This window comes from Dermacentor silvarum, chromosome 11, assembly GCF_013339745.2.
Source record: "Dermacentor silvarum isolate Dsil-2018 chromosome 11, BIME_Dsil_1.4, whole genome shotgun sequence".
In the NCBI taxonomy this organism is placed as follows: domain Eukaryota; kingdom Metazoa; phylum Arthropoda; class Arachnida; order Ixodida; family Ixodidae; genus Dermacentor; species Dermacentor silvarum.
Window position 1 is genome coordinate 96628939 of NC_051164.1, and position 16952 is coordinate 96645890.

At 43.6% G+C, this 16952-nt stretch overlaps 1 protein-coding gene across 2 annotated transcripts in view; it reads left to right on the forward strand.

The window, feature by feature from the left end:
* LOC119432760 (membrane metallo-endopeptidase-like 1) overlaps positions 1–16078 on the forward strand; it is a 35601-nt gene extending 19523 nt beyond the window's left edge. For both annotated transcript variants that reach the window (XM_049658819.1, XM_037699917.2), the window contains 9 exons: positions 1745–1857; positions 2623–2681; positions 4328–4379; positions 6427–6494; positions 8519–8649; positions 9604–9669; positions 10906–11010; positions 11108–11184; positions 15926–16078. In XM_049658819.1, the coding sequence (XP_049514776.1) occupies positions 1745–1857; positions 2623–2681; positions 4328–4379; positions 6427–6494; positions 8519–8649; positions 9604–9669; positions 10906–11010; positions 11108–11184; positions 15926–16025 (771 nt within the window). In that variant the 3' untranslated portion in view covers positions 16026–16078. The remainder of the gene's footprint in view (positions 1–1744; positions 1858–2622; positions 2682–4327; positions 4380–6426; positions 6495–8518; positions 8650–9603; positions 9670–10905; positions 11011–11107; positions 11185–15925) is intronic.
* Positions 16079–16952: the final 874 nt, after the last annotated feature.

Below are 16952 nucleotides of genomic sequence, written 5' to 3' on the forward strand. Positions count from 1 at the left end.
CTATAAACACCCACTGACACCTTAAAGCATCCACCATGTTCAACGCCATCAAGTGAAACAGCAATTGAGAGCCATGATACACCGCTATATCTCTAAACAATGTCAGAGAAGAAAAAAAAATCAGCGATGATTACGATACTTCCTAATGCGAAATTTGAGCGCAGCTCTATGCGTGTTTTCATATCGCGATTTATTGGCTGGCGCAGACAGTCTGTCTCGTGCGGCTCGTTGCAGACGGAGCGAAGCGTTGCAATACAAGTAAAACTCAAGCACAGCGATAGCGGCAGCAGAGTCGGCGATCGTCGAAAATCTGATATGCGTGTCAAGCGGGTCGGCTTTTATACATGACTCGTTGAAGGTTCAAGAGTAATCGCTGGTGCCCGCGTGGCTTCCAGAAAGCATTACACAATCAGATTACAAAAAAGGCTTTCGTGACCACAGCCAACGGATAGAACTGTCGATAACATTCGAGAAACTTCTGATACATGCAGGCACGTCGTGCGTCGAGGGATAACGTTCAACATTTGTTAGCCGATGAAAAGCAGTGACCTAAGAAAGATAGAGGTGAACAGACGACGCGTGGTACTCTTGCGCCATCTCGTAGCGGTTGGCGGCACTATGTTTTCCTCTTTCATCCTTGGCTGTTGTGCTCGTTCGCTCGGTTACGCCGCCCACGCTTTTAGAGCTACGCTCTATAAAAATCGCCTCATTTCGACATTTGCTCCTGCTCCGAACTAATTTCCTGCAACTGCAGCAGGCACTCGTAACGTGCACTAATAATGGTGATGATGATAATGATCATGATGATGGTAATGATAACGTATAACGAACACTGCGACTTTAACTTCTTAGGAGCGACTGCTTCGCGATGCTCACAATGTCGTTGTCGTCCACTGCAGTATTACCTGGTGGTGCGATTCGTGCAAATCCACTAAAGGCGTCCTGAGATAAATATTTTGAGCCAACCGATGTAATACGCCTTCCTAAAGCTCTGTCGATTGTCCCAAGCCAACATGTCACTCATGACAGTGTACCTCCGCCTCCAGCGACTAGTTGATACGCGTTGCGATGATGCGCTCATATATTTTAAGTGACGTGGGGCGTAGAGCTTTGACATCTTTCGCTGCTTTCCCAGCCTTGGGAGTTAAGACGACGATCGCGTGTTTACAACCCTTTGGGATGTCCCCGTTCGCCCATACTTCATTTTAAGCTTCCAACTGGTTTTCTACAGCCGGTCCTTCTAGGCTCCTAAATACCTCAAATGTTACGCCATCATTTCGGGGCGTCGGTTCACAAACCCCGGGAGGAGGTTTGCGAATGAAAAAGAGTTTAAAAAAAGGTAAATACATGGAAGATAATTACATGATCCCTCTGGTTAATTGGCTACCATGTTGTGGGGTAGTCATCAAGGGGTCGAAAAGATTAGAGAAAAAAATGAAAGAACGATCTATATAAAGTTATCCATGTGGGGGCTGATAAATACATAGGGCCACATAGTCACAAATAGTGCCACTGTCGCATACACCGACATTGAACGTCACATAATGCGCAGTGTCATGCAGTCAAGGTCTGACGCGCTATCCAGCTTCTTTTCTGTAACACAGTAGTGCCATTGAAGCCGCCCACGCTGATGTCAGTATACACCAAATTTTGTGAGTGAAGATTCGTATCCTCAAAATTCCTTGCGACACTAACGTCACCGGGCCGCCACTGACGTCACCGAGTAACTAGCGTCCTCTTGCAGGTACCAGCACTATACCTCAACAGTTCCTTTTTGGAAATGCATTACGCTATAAATGAAAACAACATGATGCGAACATTGTTGAAGCTCAGACAACCGTTTGACAAGGACGCCAAGTAAGAATTTGTAAAGTCCACATGACAAATGTTCCGGAAAAGGTGAATGCTGCTCAAGCTAATACATCACCAAAGCAACATTTATGAAAGGCAACAAAGCTAACTAAGGCTGTGTTGCGTTTCATGACAGGCAAAAAAATTCATAAGAAGACACCTTAATTAAAACAAAGGCAACATAACTTACGCTGTGGTGCCATTGTAAATGTGAGAGATTGTAGAATATCGCAGTTGGAAAACATGCAGAAAGCATTCATTCGTTTCAAACTTCTAATTTTAGCAAACTGGTTTTTTCGTCGAGGAAAATCCTTATTTAGCGCAGAATTCGTCCAGAAGGACAGGCAACAGGACCGAGCGCTACTGTCCTGTCGCCTTCTTTCCTTAACGCGACACGCTATCAAACTGAAACAAACCTGGAGAGGCATGTAATAAACAAGTATGCTTCAAACTTTCAATGCGAGTTATTATTCCCGCAGATTCTGTCAATATCAGTTTGCGACAGTCAGCAATATTTCTGTACATGGGCGAATATTGTCACAGAAGGTTGCGAGTGTTTCACGGCTACAGTGGCCGCATTTTGACGGAGACGCGGCGCAAAAACGCTAGTCTACCTAAACTTATATCCACGTTAAATAACCACTGGTAGTCAAAACTAATCCATAGCCCTCCACTAAGACGTCCCTCGTAACCTACTTTGCAGTTTAGATATTTTGAACATGATTATTTATTGTACGCATGTGTATTAAATGCTCTATTTTTACTCTACAGCTGGATTATAGGCGCGGCGGTTGTAAACGCCTTTTACAGTCCGTCTAGCAACGAGATGGGTAAGATGCTTACAGATGTTTTTTTTTAAACTGACTGAACGTGTGCTACGAAGAATATTAGGTAAAATTACAGCTAGTCCTATTCCGATTATTTCTGCAGTAAAAAATCTTCAACCGCCTTTATATAGCCGCGTGTATTTGAAGTAACTATTTGATTTACGTGACCGCTTCGTAATTATTACAGTGATAACATACACAACAGCTGCTAACCAACTTGCTTGAATTTGCTTGGAAACGCAATTACTTCTCAAGCGTTTATTAATGCTATAAGAACAAAGAGTTGCCCTGTATAGTCACCCGAAAGAAGCCATCCGAATGTCAACAGAGAGAAATGAAAAAAAAATGTATTAAGATGCTAGACTATAATTCCACAATTCTTCTCTGCTACTTTTAGCCTTTCCAACCCCTCTTCATTAAAGGGATTGTGGGAAGGTTGTAATCTTGCCAAACCGGGGAAGTTATATGAAAAGTGGTTGTCGATAGCTTAGGCTGACCAACGCGGATGCGCATGGAAGCTTCATCTAACTCACAAATTATGAGAAAATAAATGTTTTCTCGAAATTTACATGCAGGTTGCCGCTAATGACGTCATGCGTGACTCTCACGCGCTTGATCTTTCACGCGCAGCGTTGCGTATGCATCTTGTTTTCCTATTCATTCGGCGCATTATGCTTCTTATACTAATTGCTCAGCATTTGCTTTTTCCGGTAGCTGTCTGCGAGCGCTTACAGAGCCCTGATGCACCTTTGACGTCATGTTGTGTCAGGCAATCCGCGTGGCGTTCAATTTCGTGCTAAACAACAACAAAAAAAAACTTTGAACAAATTTTTGGTGCTTCGTTGACACAATGAGGTGTCCTGTAATTTTAGGCCTAAGAGGAGAAGTATATTTTCTTATTTCCGAATACACCTCAGGATTACTTCTATTTGAAAGCCAAATAGAACTAAATCTCACTTTGCTAAATTCCTTTTAGATTAGTACAGACTATGAATGCCGTCATCATCATCATCAGCCTATATTTATGCCCACTGCAGGACGAAGGCCTCTCCCTGTGATCTCCAATTACCCCTGTCTTGCGCTAGCTGTATCCAGCTCGCGCCTGCAAATTTCCTAACTTCATCGCCCCACCTAGTTTTGTGCCGTCCTCGACTGCGCTTCCCTTTTCTTGGTATCCAGTCTGTAACTCTAATGGTCCACCGTCATAGCTCCAAATAAATAGCTTCAAACAGACGACGCAGCCACCTTGATATGACGCAGATTACAGAATATAGCATCCGAGAAATTCAGCATGCCACCGAGCATTGCCCTACTTCGGTAGTCATGCCCAAGCACCCTGCTGGTACTAGTCTAGTCACCCTACTGGTACTCAGCGTCCCGTATTCTGCGTCATTTCCAGCGAGTGGTATTACCATAGTTTTTGTTTTGTTTTTTAACCTGAGTTCCAGTATATATAACGTCTTTATTTTCGCATCAAGTCATATTTCAGATCTAAAAGATTGCGCTGAAGCTGCTATGTATCTAGCCTCCACAATAAATAAAACTGGGTTTTTGTACGCATTCAATAATTTATTGCAGCTCGCCTTTAATTTTGCTAACGTATGTAGAAGCAAAACAAGAATGTCTTGCTTCATTCTTCATTTTCGTAGTGTACCCTTCGGGCATACTTCAAGGTGTCTTCTTTCAACATGGTGTTCCACGGTAAGCGACTTCAATGCTTCAGAGAGTTTGTCTGAACTTGTTCGAATGCAGTGTGAAAACCACACAGGAAAAGTCACCAAACGTTCTTTCAACTTCAGTTAAGTAAACAATGTACAGACAGAATGCGTAGATATGCTGCTGAGGATGCACTGCCTGCTCGTTATCCTACAGTTAAGCGATGCATGACAATCTCACGAGGATGCAGATTCTGACATATGATGAGATCCTGGCGCGGAAATAACACAGAGTTCATGATGACCTCGCGTCTGTCGGATGTCGCTTCGTTGATTGTATTTAGGGACGTATATGTTCTACCGAGCGTAGCATTTCAGCAGTGCCTCTAAAGACGTCGAGATAAACGAAACATTTGATGCCCTTTTGCTGGTATATGTTTCTTATGACATTTCCAAATCAGTGGTTTTCAGCTCCACGAGATGGCCTTTTTGCTATTGCGAAGAAGACGACTAAACGTAATACAGTGTTTCCAAAGTGTTTTCTTTCATGAAACGTACTAGTAGTAGCAATAATAGGAATATCAATAATGTCAACAGGGGGCAAAGAAATGGAGCCTGAGCATGGGGCCTGTGTTTCGATTTAAGAGCGTTGTCTTCGTCAATGCGAAGGCATATTCCTTCAGCCATGATAGGTCTCCTGCTCATAGCATTAACTACAGGCTGAGGCGTTTCTTCTTCTAATACTGTGTTGCCTTTCTTTCTACTTTCTAATAGCAATAAAAGTAGCCGCAATAACAGTAACTATAAAGCTGTCTTTAGTGTTGCTCGTCAGAGATATATATTGGGCTAATGAATGGGAACTAAGGGGCCCGATGTTTGTTTACTTTCGCGCAGAAATTTCTGCGGCAATGAATAAGAGAACGAGGGGGGGGGGGGGGGGGGAACCTTCGGAGCCAAATAAAACGTAGAAGCAAAAGTGCTTCTGAAAAGACGTTCTACATTTTCATTCGCGATAGCTTAAGCTGAGGAGAAGAGATAAGCAACTTATTTAGAACAACAATCCAATACAAATCAGACCACTGAGTGGTAAAAGTGACTTATGCCTCTACCTTTCTCTCTGCGCTTACGCAAATGCTAAACCATCCCACGTGTAAGCTACGCTGATTCAGTACCCAGCCCAAGAAACCAAAAGTACTGTCAGATGCTGCCGGACTACTCGGAGCACCAACGCACGAGCAACACCTCCGCTCCCGTAGCTTTCCCTTCACTGGCACGGAAAGTTGTCCGTGGTCAGAATCAACATGGGCACAGTCTTATGAAGCCAACAGACAATGAAACCAAGGAGAGTGTAGGGTAAATTACGCGTGTATGTTTTTTTATTATTATTGCAATGTGGAAACGACAAAGTACACGTAAGTGAAAGTGGACGGAAAAGATAACTTGCCGCAGGTGGGATCCGAACCCACGTCTTCGCATCGCGCGGTCAATGCTTTTACTAATCACGCTACCGCGCGGCCATTTTATAATCCACTTTGTTGGGTATTTATGTGTACTAGAGCTAACCTAGGAAGTGTTAGCCATCGCCACTACTCACGGCCATTGCGATGGATGTAGAACATCCTGTCTACCGCTTCGAGAATTAGATCTAGTACGCATACATAAATGCCAAGTAAATTAGATGGCAAAACGGCGCCGCGGTAACTCAATTGGCGTGAACATCGCAGGCATAAAGCGACGTAAAGACGTACGTTCCTGTGGCAAGTTGTTTCTCCGTCCACTTTCATGTCCAGTAACTTAGTGATTTCTATAGGTCAATTTATTAAAGAAACAATTTAACTCATGCTTTCCTTGGTTTCATTGTCAGCGCTATTAGTCACTTACGTAGTATGCACAACATATGGAAATTCTGAACACAAGTTGCCTAATGCTTTATATACCAATTGATGTTTTGAAACCTTATTTCAAACGTGGGTTTCTTCGGTAATTTTTCAGTGTATGCGTTTCTGGTAAACCGAAATGCGACTCCAGTGATTTCTATTAAGTGCACCCCTCCATTGAATATAAACGGAAGTTTGATGCTTCTACACTTACAGTTCACTTAACTTCGGCGCAATCGGTGCTGTGGTTGGGCACGAGATGACACATGGCTTCGACGACAAAGGTGAATATTTTGAAAACAAGGCATGCAGGTCACCAATATCACCCTCTAAGCTTTCTTTTTTTTAAGTTATGTGCATACTGCAATTTTATTTGTTGTATTGCATCTAGCGCTTTTATTGCACGTTTGTCTTCTATGTCTGTATTCTTGCTCTTTACGACATGCGTTCTTGTTATTTGTTTTTTTTTTTTTTTACTTCATTTATATTCCCTGTAAAAATTGTGTATATATGTAATGCGTAGGTGTACCTTCGTGACGAAATCATAGCGTCTTCGCTATATATTTCAATAAGTTGTAACGTAATCAGATAACGAATATGCACTGCGTGCTTTCCAAGTACGACTGTACGAAGAGCTGTAGGTAGTTCCTTGGCACTATGATAGACATCGTTGTTGTTGTTTATGTTTTTAAAGCACGTGCATCTCTGTAGCTACTGGTGCTTGCCATTGGCCTAATCGAAATCTCGCTACCCTTCTCTTCATTCTGTTTTTACATTATTGTGAGTTCGTGCGGTAGAACATAAGAGCATAATAAAGTCTATAGACCTTATTATGCTCCGCGCATTCCATACTCAGTTTTTTGCCACCGAACGCAGAACAATTACTTCGCGCCGCAAATGATAGTCATGACATTCAGAGCTCAGTGAAATGTTATTTTTGTTTAATTTTGCGAGACGCAGTTCTTGAATTTGTGACTGAAACTGCAAGGTATAGCTGGTGATTTGTTTTAGTGGAAATGGACGTAATGAAGCTCAATTATCTCACATCAGCTGCGTTATATGAACTGGCCGACGTTACTGTCTCGACAAAGCGGAATGCGATGTCAGCTTATCACTGGTAAAGAAAGGTGTCGAAACAGTGAGCTTTCCCCATTTAATTAAATACCAATATTATCGAATATTAATATAAACACCAATATTATCAAATTATCGAATATATTTTTTCTCATTCCTGAACAAAGTGATGTACAATGTTTTCATGACTCCGTATGGTGAAAAATAGGGTTATAAACATTATTTGACACATACATACAACCCCAGTCGCAACGGGACTTCCAGCCAACTGAGGAGCTTGTAAAACTAGACAACTGATGTCGGTAATTGGGCACACCGTGACATCATAAAAGTAATGAAATACGGGAACAGCATGTAACCAGGTGCACGTAATCTGTCCGTTGAGGGAAAGAAGTGATACTACAGCACCAGCCGTTCTTTTCAACGAACAAAACTTGGTGAAAGTGGTCAAGTAAATTAACTGTTTGTCTAAAGCGGCACTAGAAATTCTTGTATAGGCTGCATAAAAAGAAGTATTTCTTGTTGAACGACTAGGAGTTGTTGGACATGAGTTACCTGCCCCATGCGCTCGCTCAGAAACTGGTGACTCTGCGGACAACGGCAGCTCTCTGACAGCAGAATCGTTCTGAACAGCCTTCAACTGTGTTGCTCTGTTTCCTCGGAGACTCTAATAACTGTTATGCTCCATTGTATTAGAAGTGAAACGAATATTCGGCAATATGCAATAGTGCATTCTCGAGTCGAATACAGGTCAAATAGTAAAGGTTGATTGATTCGTAATCAAATTTTCAATCATTTTAGGGTACATGTACCAACTGCGGAGTGGAACCCAACAAGTACTAAAGTCACTTTAGCAGAAGGCCGGGGCTGTCTACCAGTTTCGAGAAATGGGTCCTCAGGAATCTGTGCCGAGACGCATTCATGTTCCAGTTACCCATTATTAGCACTGCATTTAGTTCAGTGCTTGTGAATGCTAACCTGAACGCCAACGTCTTTCGGCAGAGAACTTGTTCTGTCCTGTTCTAGAAAACGTCAACAAAATCATTTCTCTGCTTTATAAGAAGCAGATCAACGTATTATAAACCAATAGAAAATGTAATTCATATGCATGTTTCCAAACCACAGTAGGTGTAGCTTCACATACTAAAGATCTACCGTACTCTTTCTTAGCGTTGTTTACACTTTTCGTAACTTGTACACCTCCTGACCGGTGCTTATCTCCTTGCCTCTGAAGGAAGCCAGTTCGATGCGGATGGTGCATTGAAGCAATGGTGGACCAATGAAACTCGTACGAAATTTAACGATAAGGCGCAGTGCTTTGTCTACCAATACGGAAACATCACTGACAAAGAGACCAACATGACGGTGAGAGTCCGAGCATTGTTCAAATGCACATTAGATTTCATAATCACTACGCTCATCAAACTGCAATAATTAACGAGAAACTTTCCACCTAGAAAAAAATGCTACAGTATTATTATGGATTCATGACGCGATAGCCCCGCACCCAGAAGTCATCCAGACGACTCCCTGTACTATTGGTGCGACGCTAAGGAGTTACTTTATCATCAACATCAAGGAAAAGGCTTGCTCACTCATTTTAGGCAACGACAGACACACAAAAAACGGCCACAAGAACAACGAGAAAGACAACACAAACGCTGAATCTCTCAATCACTATCAAAATACAAACCTGACTATTAGAACCGACCATCATTTCATTGCATGTGGCATTTCAATCTGTCACTTAGTTTAAACAGCACGCGCACTTGTGTTTTTTCACACTCTGAAGCACCGCGAAAAAATTCTGAGTAGAAGCAGTTTCAACAATCAGTAAACGACACAATAACAGCTCGTGTCATTAGTACACTGAAAGAGAAATTAACCGATTAGTATACATTATAGCATACAGATTGTAGTAAAGAATGTTTCGAATTTAACTCACAAATGATTTTTATTTTCTATTATCCTTTACGGCCTTTAATATACCACTTTAGCCTTATCTACCTATGCATTAAGTTTCTGACTTAACTGCATGTACTACGCCATGCAGGAAAAGGTAGTGAATTTCCGCTGAATTTATTTTCCTATCGCATATATAATGTACGCAGCAAGCTAATGTACTTTTTTCAAATTCTTGCATTAATTGAAAGCCAGAGATATCCGAGTTCTAGTCAAAGTTAACACATATTCTCACAAACAACATCCCTAGCGCGTGAACCAGTTTATATTTAACGAATACATAATTTCATTCTCTTTTGCGAAAACTAAGCGTTCATTCGAGATACACATATGTTCTATTTTTCCTCCTCTATACAGCTCAACGGGGCAAACTCTGTCGGAGAAAACATTGCAGACAACGGTGGCCTACGTATGGCCTTCAAGGTGAGTTTAAAGAAAGCTTGGCGCTTCGTTCGTGCCAGTTTATAGTTGTCAGGTCAAATTCAGACAAACAGGCAACACCAATGACGTCATAGTGCTGCGTGAGAGCGCCTGCCCTTTCCTTGTCGCATTTGTCAGCTGTCTAAAGACAAGGTCTCCTTTGGCGGGTGCGGATCGATTTAGGGGTTGTTGTGATCTGGGCATCTAACCACTTTCCGATCGTAAATAATGCGATTTGACGCCTCTTAGTGCGCGTAGGACAACGATAATGGCGTCAAAATAAAGGCTAAACTGGTTAACCTCCTTGCCTTTCCTTCTCCACTCTTTCTTTTCTTTTTAAACAATAAAGATAAACCAAGTTAGCGTATAGCTATGTAAGGAGCATGTGAAATAAGCGAAAATAAGCCGCAAAGACACCCATATGTGCTGATTGAAACTGGCGAGCCTAAAACCGGAACCAGAAGCGTGGCTTAACTTAAAAAGAAAGTAAGTTAAGAAAAGTAAATATTTAGAAGCTTTAATGATATGCTAGAGATCTTAGCCTGGCTGATCGCCTGGAATTCTATACTCCAGATGCTGGGTGATAAATATGATATACACAGTCATCAAATAAACACAAAGTAAAAGCTAGGTAAATTACTCTACGTGAAGATGATACTACATCAGAGATAGGTGGCTTAGGTGACGTTAAGACGACTCAACAGCCGTTGACATCGAAGACAGAAAGACAAGGTCATCTGGGGGAGCCTCTCTTCCCTCCCTAATAACAAACAACAAAAAAACATGGAACCACAAACCACATGGTACAACTATTGCGCCCCGGAAGACCTTGTGTTTCATCGGTGTCAAGAGCTGCTGATTGGCTTTTTTTTTTCGGAAACCTTTAGCGCTCACCATTCTAGTAACCTGGCTTGCCTTAATCGACGCTGTACTGGGTGACAACCTAAGAATGAAGGACCAGCTTCGCCAGCAAACCGCACCTGCACCGCACGATATTAGTGAGAACAAAAAAAATCACACCTCCGCCATGACCTTTTCGAGTTTGGCAGCGATGCATTTGCCACTCCCACAGCATTTTCTATAACTCTCACCAACCATGCATGGAAGGTAACTGAAACGCTCAACATTTACGTAAGCGCATACTCACCTACAGCCTCATTCTAGAAGCAACTAATAACAGTCGTGAAGTTTCCTGCATAGCACATTGAGGCGACAGTCTGAGTGCCTTTTACGTTGCAGGCATATGAAAAACTGCTGGAAGACGAATGCGACGGTGAGGACACCCGCCTACCTGGGCTGACGCACCTGTCAGGAAAGAAGCTGTTCTTCATCGCGCAGGCAATGGTACGAGGCCTCAAAAGAGGTGGCCGTTCGTTGATGAAATATATTACGATTTCATGCTCATAGAAGAAACGCGGTCTCCTCATTAACATTTTCACAGGTGTGGTGCGGTTTAAACAGAGTGGAGCGGTTGAAGCACCTCATCCAGTATGACACGCACAGCCCCTATCGATACAGGTAAGTCGAATAGCGATCATGCCACCCTACAGAAAGCACCACGTAAGCTTTCACCTGTCGCGGTAGCTTAGTGGCTATGGCGTATATGCGCTGCTGAGCTCGTGGTCACGTGTTCGATCCGGACCGCGGCGGCCTCAATTCGATGGGGGGTGAAATTCAACAACGCTCGTATACTTTGATTAAGATGCAGGCTAAAGAACCCCAGGTGGTCAAAATTACCACTGCGGCGTGCTTCATATTCAGATCTGGATTTTGGCACGTACACCTCAGAATTTTATCTTATTGCGTAAGCTTTGTTTTCGGCAACGCCTGGCGGCTCTGATTTTTTACAGCGTAGCTCTATATGTTCCCGTTCCCGGGTTGAGCGCCGCCGACCCTTAGCGTAACCGCGCGAACGCGCTTGCGCGACTGCTTGCACGTTCGTCGTCGTCTTCCACAGCTGGCTCCGATGCCGCTCATCATGCCATCCTTCCCATAATGCAGCTCTCTCTGCGAAGGCTCTGGCGGCACTGGCCCAATGCCAGTCGGTGCGGTGATTTCGGTCTCAAATTCATTGCCTCAATATATCTCGGAACGAAAACGCGTATACGACTGCACCCAAATTTTGCATTGCGGAGTATTGTAATCGTCGGACATTTTTTTTTCACTCCTGCACTTGCATTTTTAACAGCGGTGCTGTTTAAGCCGGCCGCTAGTCCGTCCGTCGTCGACAGAAAATGTGGGCCGATCTTGGCGCAGTGCAGAAAGGGTCCAAGCGCAATGGCACATACCCCTGTGAACTATATCGACGCTGCACCTGTTAAAGCAAAAAGAAGGGAAATGGGAACATTAGGGGCCGAGAACGAGCCCTTTCAGATATGGCTCGACCAGCTCAGAGAGGACGTCAAAGAGGCCACTAAAGAAATTAAGACAGAGGAAAGCGTTGAGATTATGGATAGCAGGCTGGCGCACTTGATTGAGGCCAAACAATCTATAGCACAAAGATGGAGAACGCAAAGACTCAACAGAAGGCTTAGGAAGAAGATAGCGCAACTAAATAAGCAGATTGAGGAGCACTCGAAGACACTCGCAAAGCAGCAATGGGACGAGATCTCCAAGTCAGCGGATGGTAGAATTAAACATGGGGGTAACTGGAATCCCCTCAAGCACTTGCTTAACGAAAATGAAACAAGGGTCAACAAAAGAACAGCAATAGCTAAGTTGGTTCATCAAGAAAGTCGGGATAGAACGCAGGAGGAAATCATGAATCGATTGGCTGCCAAATATCTCCCGCTTAAGGGGCCGAACGATGGTGATGAGTGCTATGAATACTCCGTTGGGTTAAGTGAGGAAATGGACCGCGACTTTTCGAAGAGCGAAATCAGGACGGCTCTCCACAGTCTTCACGGTAGATCGGCGGCGTATCCGACGGAATAACTAACAAGATCCTTAGGAATCTGGATGATGAATCAATATCACTTATCTAACTGACCACTTCAATGAACTCTGGAAAAAATGGGTATATCCGGAGGAATGGAGCGTAGCCAACACTATCCTCATACCAAAACCACCTAAACAGCTCACTCTACACAACCTCCGTCCTATTTCGCTAACATCATGTCTAGGTAAGGCTATGGAACACGTTATTCTCAATCGAGTCACGAAATACGTTGAACAAAAGGACATTTTACCGTACAACTTAATCGGCTTCCGCCCTGGGCTGTCGACTTAGGACGTTATGCTCCTGATCAAGCACCAGCTCGCTCAGGCCAGCCCAGCGCACACGAGAGCGCTCTTGGGTTTGGACGTGGAAAAAGCCTTTGACCGCATATATCATACGGCCATACTTGACGTTCTGTATGCGATGGGGCTAGGCAAGAGATTTTTTAACATAGTTAAGGACTTTTTCGGAAATAGGTCTCCACACCTCATGTTGGGGGAGCTTAAGTCTGAGGCAAAGAACTTGGGAAATAGGGGCACCCCGCAAGGAGCAGTACTCTCGCCCATGCTATTTAATTTAGCAATGTCTAGGGTTGCCAGAAATTTGGAGATAATTGAGGATATACATTACGTGATATATGCTGACGACATAACCATATGGAGTGCCAAAGGTAACGTAGGACAGACGGAGACCAGATTACAGGAAAGTGTATATATTGTAGAGAATGCACTGAAAGACATGGGGCTGAAATGTTCGGCAGTCAAATCGGAACTTCTGGTTTTGAAAAATCGTAGACGAGGTCGAAAACCAAGAGCTTACATCCCGACAGATGAGCCCAGAGTGAACTTAAACACTCACGAAGGAACTACAATCAGGCTAGTCGAAGAAATCAAAGTTCTTGGATTTTATATAGAAGCGAATAATGCGAACTATAGAACAATACAGCATATCTCAAATAAAACCGATGAAGTCATTAGGCTACTAAGGAGAATTACCAATAGACACAGAGGCCTGGGGGAAGACAGTGCTTTGAGGCTAGTTCATGCTTTTACTCCGTCCTTTTACCTATGTTGCTGGATTATTCAAATGGACGCAGGTAGAACTTAACAAACTTAACACGATGATTAGGAAGCTCATTAAAGCTACCCTAGGGATACCGATTAACACTGCAACCGAAAGCTTGATGAGTCTAGGGGTGCGTAACACATTAGAGGAAATTGCGGAGGCTCAGCAGCTTGCGCAACAGGAAAGATTGACAAAAACACGAGCCGGCAGGAATATACTACAGGCAATAGCGGCAGAGCTAAATAGGTCAAGGCGCCCACTGGAGGATGAAGTGGAGTTACGAGCTGAGATTAGGGATCTGATTAGAACCACCCTCTCCCTAGAAACATGCATCCAGAGCACAATATGAAAAGGAGAAAGGCGAGAGCTAAAGCACTCATTCGGGAGATACAACACCAGAATCAACAGGCGGCTTTCGTAGATGCTGCCTGGGTGAAAGGGAAAGAAGCATATACTGCCGTAGTAGCAAACATTCAAGCGAAGGTGCAAGATGCCATCACTGTCTTTACCAAGGATTCCATGGTGGTGGAGCAAGTTCAATAAATGAACTTTTATTTACAGTGATTCCAAAGCTGCTATAAAGGGTTTCGATAAAGGCTACGTGGCCGGGGTTGCAGCTTAACTTATTGAAAACACTATGAGTATGAGAACTGAAATCCAATGGTTTCCTGCGCACATGGGAGAAGTGGACGAGACCCGGGCTAACCTCAATGAGGTTACTCATGACTTGGCACGACGACTTGCTAGCCGTGACAGTCACAACCGAGCCGTCCACCACCAGGCCGGGGAATTTAGAGATCATTTATTAACATATAACGAGATTACTAAACACTACTATCTAGGACGCAGACAATTTCCATTGCCACATTCAAAGCTGAACAGGGCTCAGGCAGTTTCAATGAGACTATTACAAACAAGAACTTATCCCACGCCTTACCACCTTATAAAATTTATCCAGGAAGAGAGGTCAAGAAGATTGTCATGTGTGTAATGGCATCATTGGGATCAGACACATGCTCGCTGGATTCCCTGCGACTCTCACCAACCCTGAAGAAGAATGGCTCCATTGGAAGAAGATGCTACAGAGTTCATCTTTTCAAGATCAGCTACGGGCTGTCCAGAGGGCCCACGATGTCGCTGAAGGGCTGGGCCTAACGGTGCCATCGTGGGTGCGGCCCGCCTCGGCTTGAAATAGTCGAGCCTCAGGACTTTGGTAAATAAAAAGTTTTCACACACACACACACACACACACACACACACACACACACACACACACACACACATACACACACACAAACCTGGATAAGTCTAGCTAAGCATGATTGGGACTACTTAAGCTCAATTAGTCAGCCAATCAATAGCGAATCGATAATCAATCAATAATCAATAAATTGCGGAAAATGCTGGGGATGACTTGGTAGTGCTTAACCTAGCCCAAATACGTGGCTAATACCTTGCGATAGCCTGTCGATAGCCAATCAATAGCGTATCGATAATCGATCAATAATCAATAAATTCCGGAATATGCTGGGGATGACTTGGAAACCTAGCCCAAAAGCCAAGACTAGCTAGGTGCCCATCAGCTCCACGCTGTTTCTTTAGCACTGCGCCTCCGGTGCACGTTGCGTAAATGTTTTTCTCCTGCTGTTCGCCCACTTCTATAATACTTTTCCAACTAATCATTCCATATTCCTTGCGTCGTAGTTTACTACAGGCAACACTCGGCATTGTTGCCGCAATCTAAACGTCAAACATTCCTAGAGAGGCACAAACGTATTCAAACAATATAATTTTGCTCATTTGGTGATAAAGTGTTGAGTGCTGGTAGAAACATTGAAGGGCAGAACTTCACTTTCCTGATTTGTCGAATAGACTAGAGCACAGGCACGTTCGTGTGACGTCATGGTTGCGTAGTTTTGGGCGCAAGAAACGTTCTCAAGACGTTCTAGGTTTCGAATCTCTCACTCCCCAACAATTCAATGGAGCATTTTTTGTTTGCCGTGATACAGTTGACTAGTCCCAAGTACGTGCTTTCAAAATCTGACGTCACGGCATGCTAATTCGGAATCTTCAAAGCAGCGGCACCACCAGTCATTTCATTGATTCTCTTTTCTGGTTTATGAAGCCTCCGCTCACTTGAAGTTTTGCCAGTTGCAGAATTGTTAATTTGCTCTGCAATTCGATGTACTATTTTTCTATAGCCCTTTTTCAATATATTTAAAGGAACATATGTGCTATTGCGTTCTTTCTTTTCAGAGTCGAAATGCCCATGAAAAACATGGAGGAATTCTCTGCCGTATTCAACTGTCCAGCAAATTCGACGATGAACCCAACCGAAAGGTGCAGGTTATGGTGAAGTGTATTCCAGGGCTGAAAAAAGATCAATTCGCTGAATACAAATTCTATAGAATTTTTCTGCATTCTAATCCTTAATCGTCCGACTGACGCTTCAACACGTATTGTCGCAAATTACTGTCGCAGTGTATAACTTGCAAGTGCTTGCTCGTTAATGTGTGCCGCCATGCCCGTTTATAGGCGACATGTAATTTATAAGTTGCTTCTCACGCCACCTGAATATCCAAATTGGTTACAACGTAGTGCATAAGCACGCGCTGTAACCAGAGAGGCGTCGACTTGGATACCAAAAGGACATACGGCGTATATGGGAGCACCAAGTGTTGCGGTTCAGCCAACTCGAGAATTGTGGGTACTTCATGAAATTGCTTATAGTATGTCCTTATGGTTTTACACGATTTCGTGACTGCGCAAATTGATCAATTTCAACGAAATATTAACTTAAAACTGCACTAATTCGCAATGATTATGCACCAGCGCTGATACTTATTTCCGTCGTGTGTTTCGAAAAATAGCGTTGCTTGTGAATTGAGAAGAAATCATAACAAGCCACAAGGACGTCCTGAAATCTCAAGCACGGTGATTAGACAAATACGTACATTTCCCACCATTCCCACGGAAGGTGAACGACCTTAGCGCCCCATTCACCTCTAGTACAGATAGAATCACACTTGTCTAGAGCAGTCGAGCGGCCGGCTGCGGACTGCAGAAGCGCCGCTTACCGGTAGTAGCTGGGTTCGAGATATGTTGGATGCAAGCGCCAAAAGCCTGCATGCGGCATGGCTTCTCGCGGCCATTTCGGCCTGTAGATTTTTTCACGAACGTGGGTGGGCGGGATCTGCACTTATTCGCTGCCTGATTCGTCGCGTGCAGCCGGCACCGCAGCTGATAACAGAGCAAAAAATGCGTTTTACTTCGCGTCAGTCGT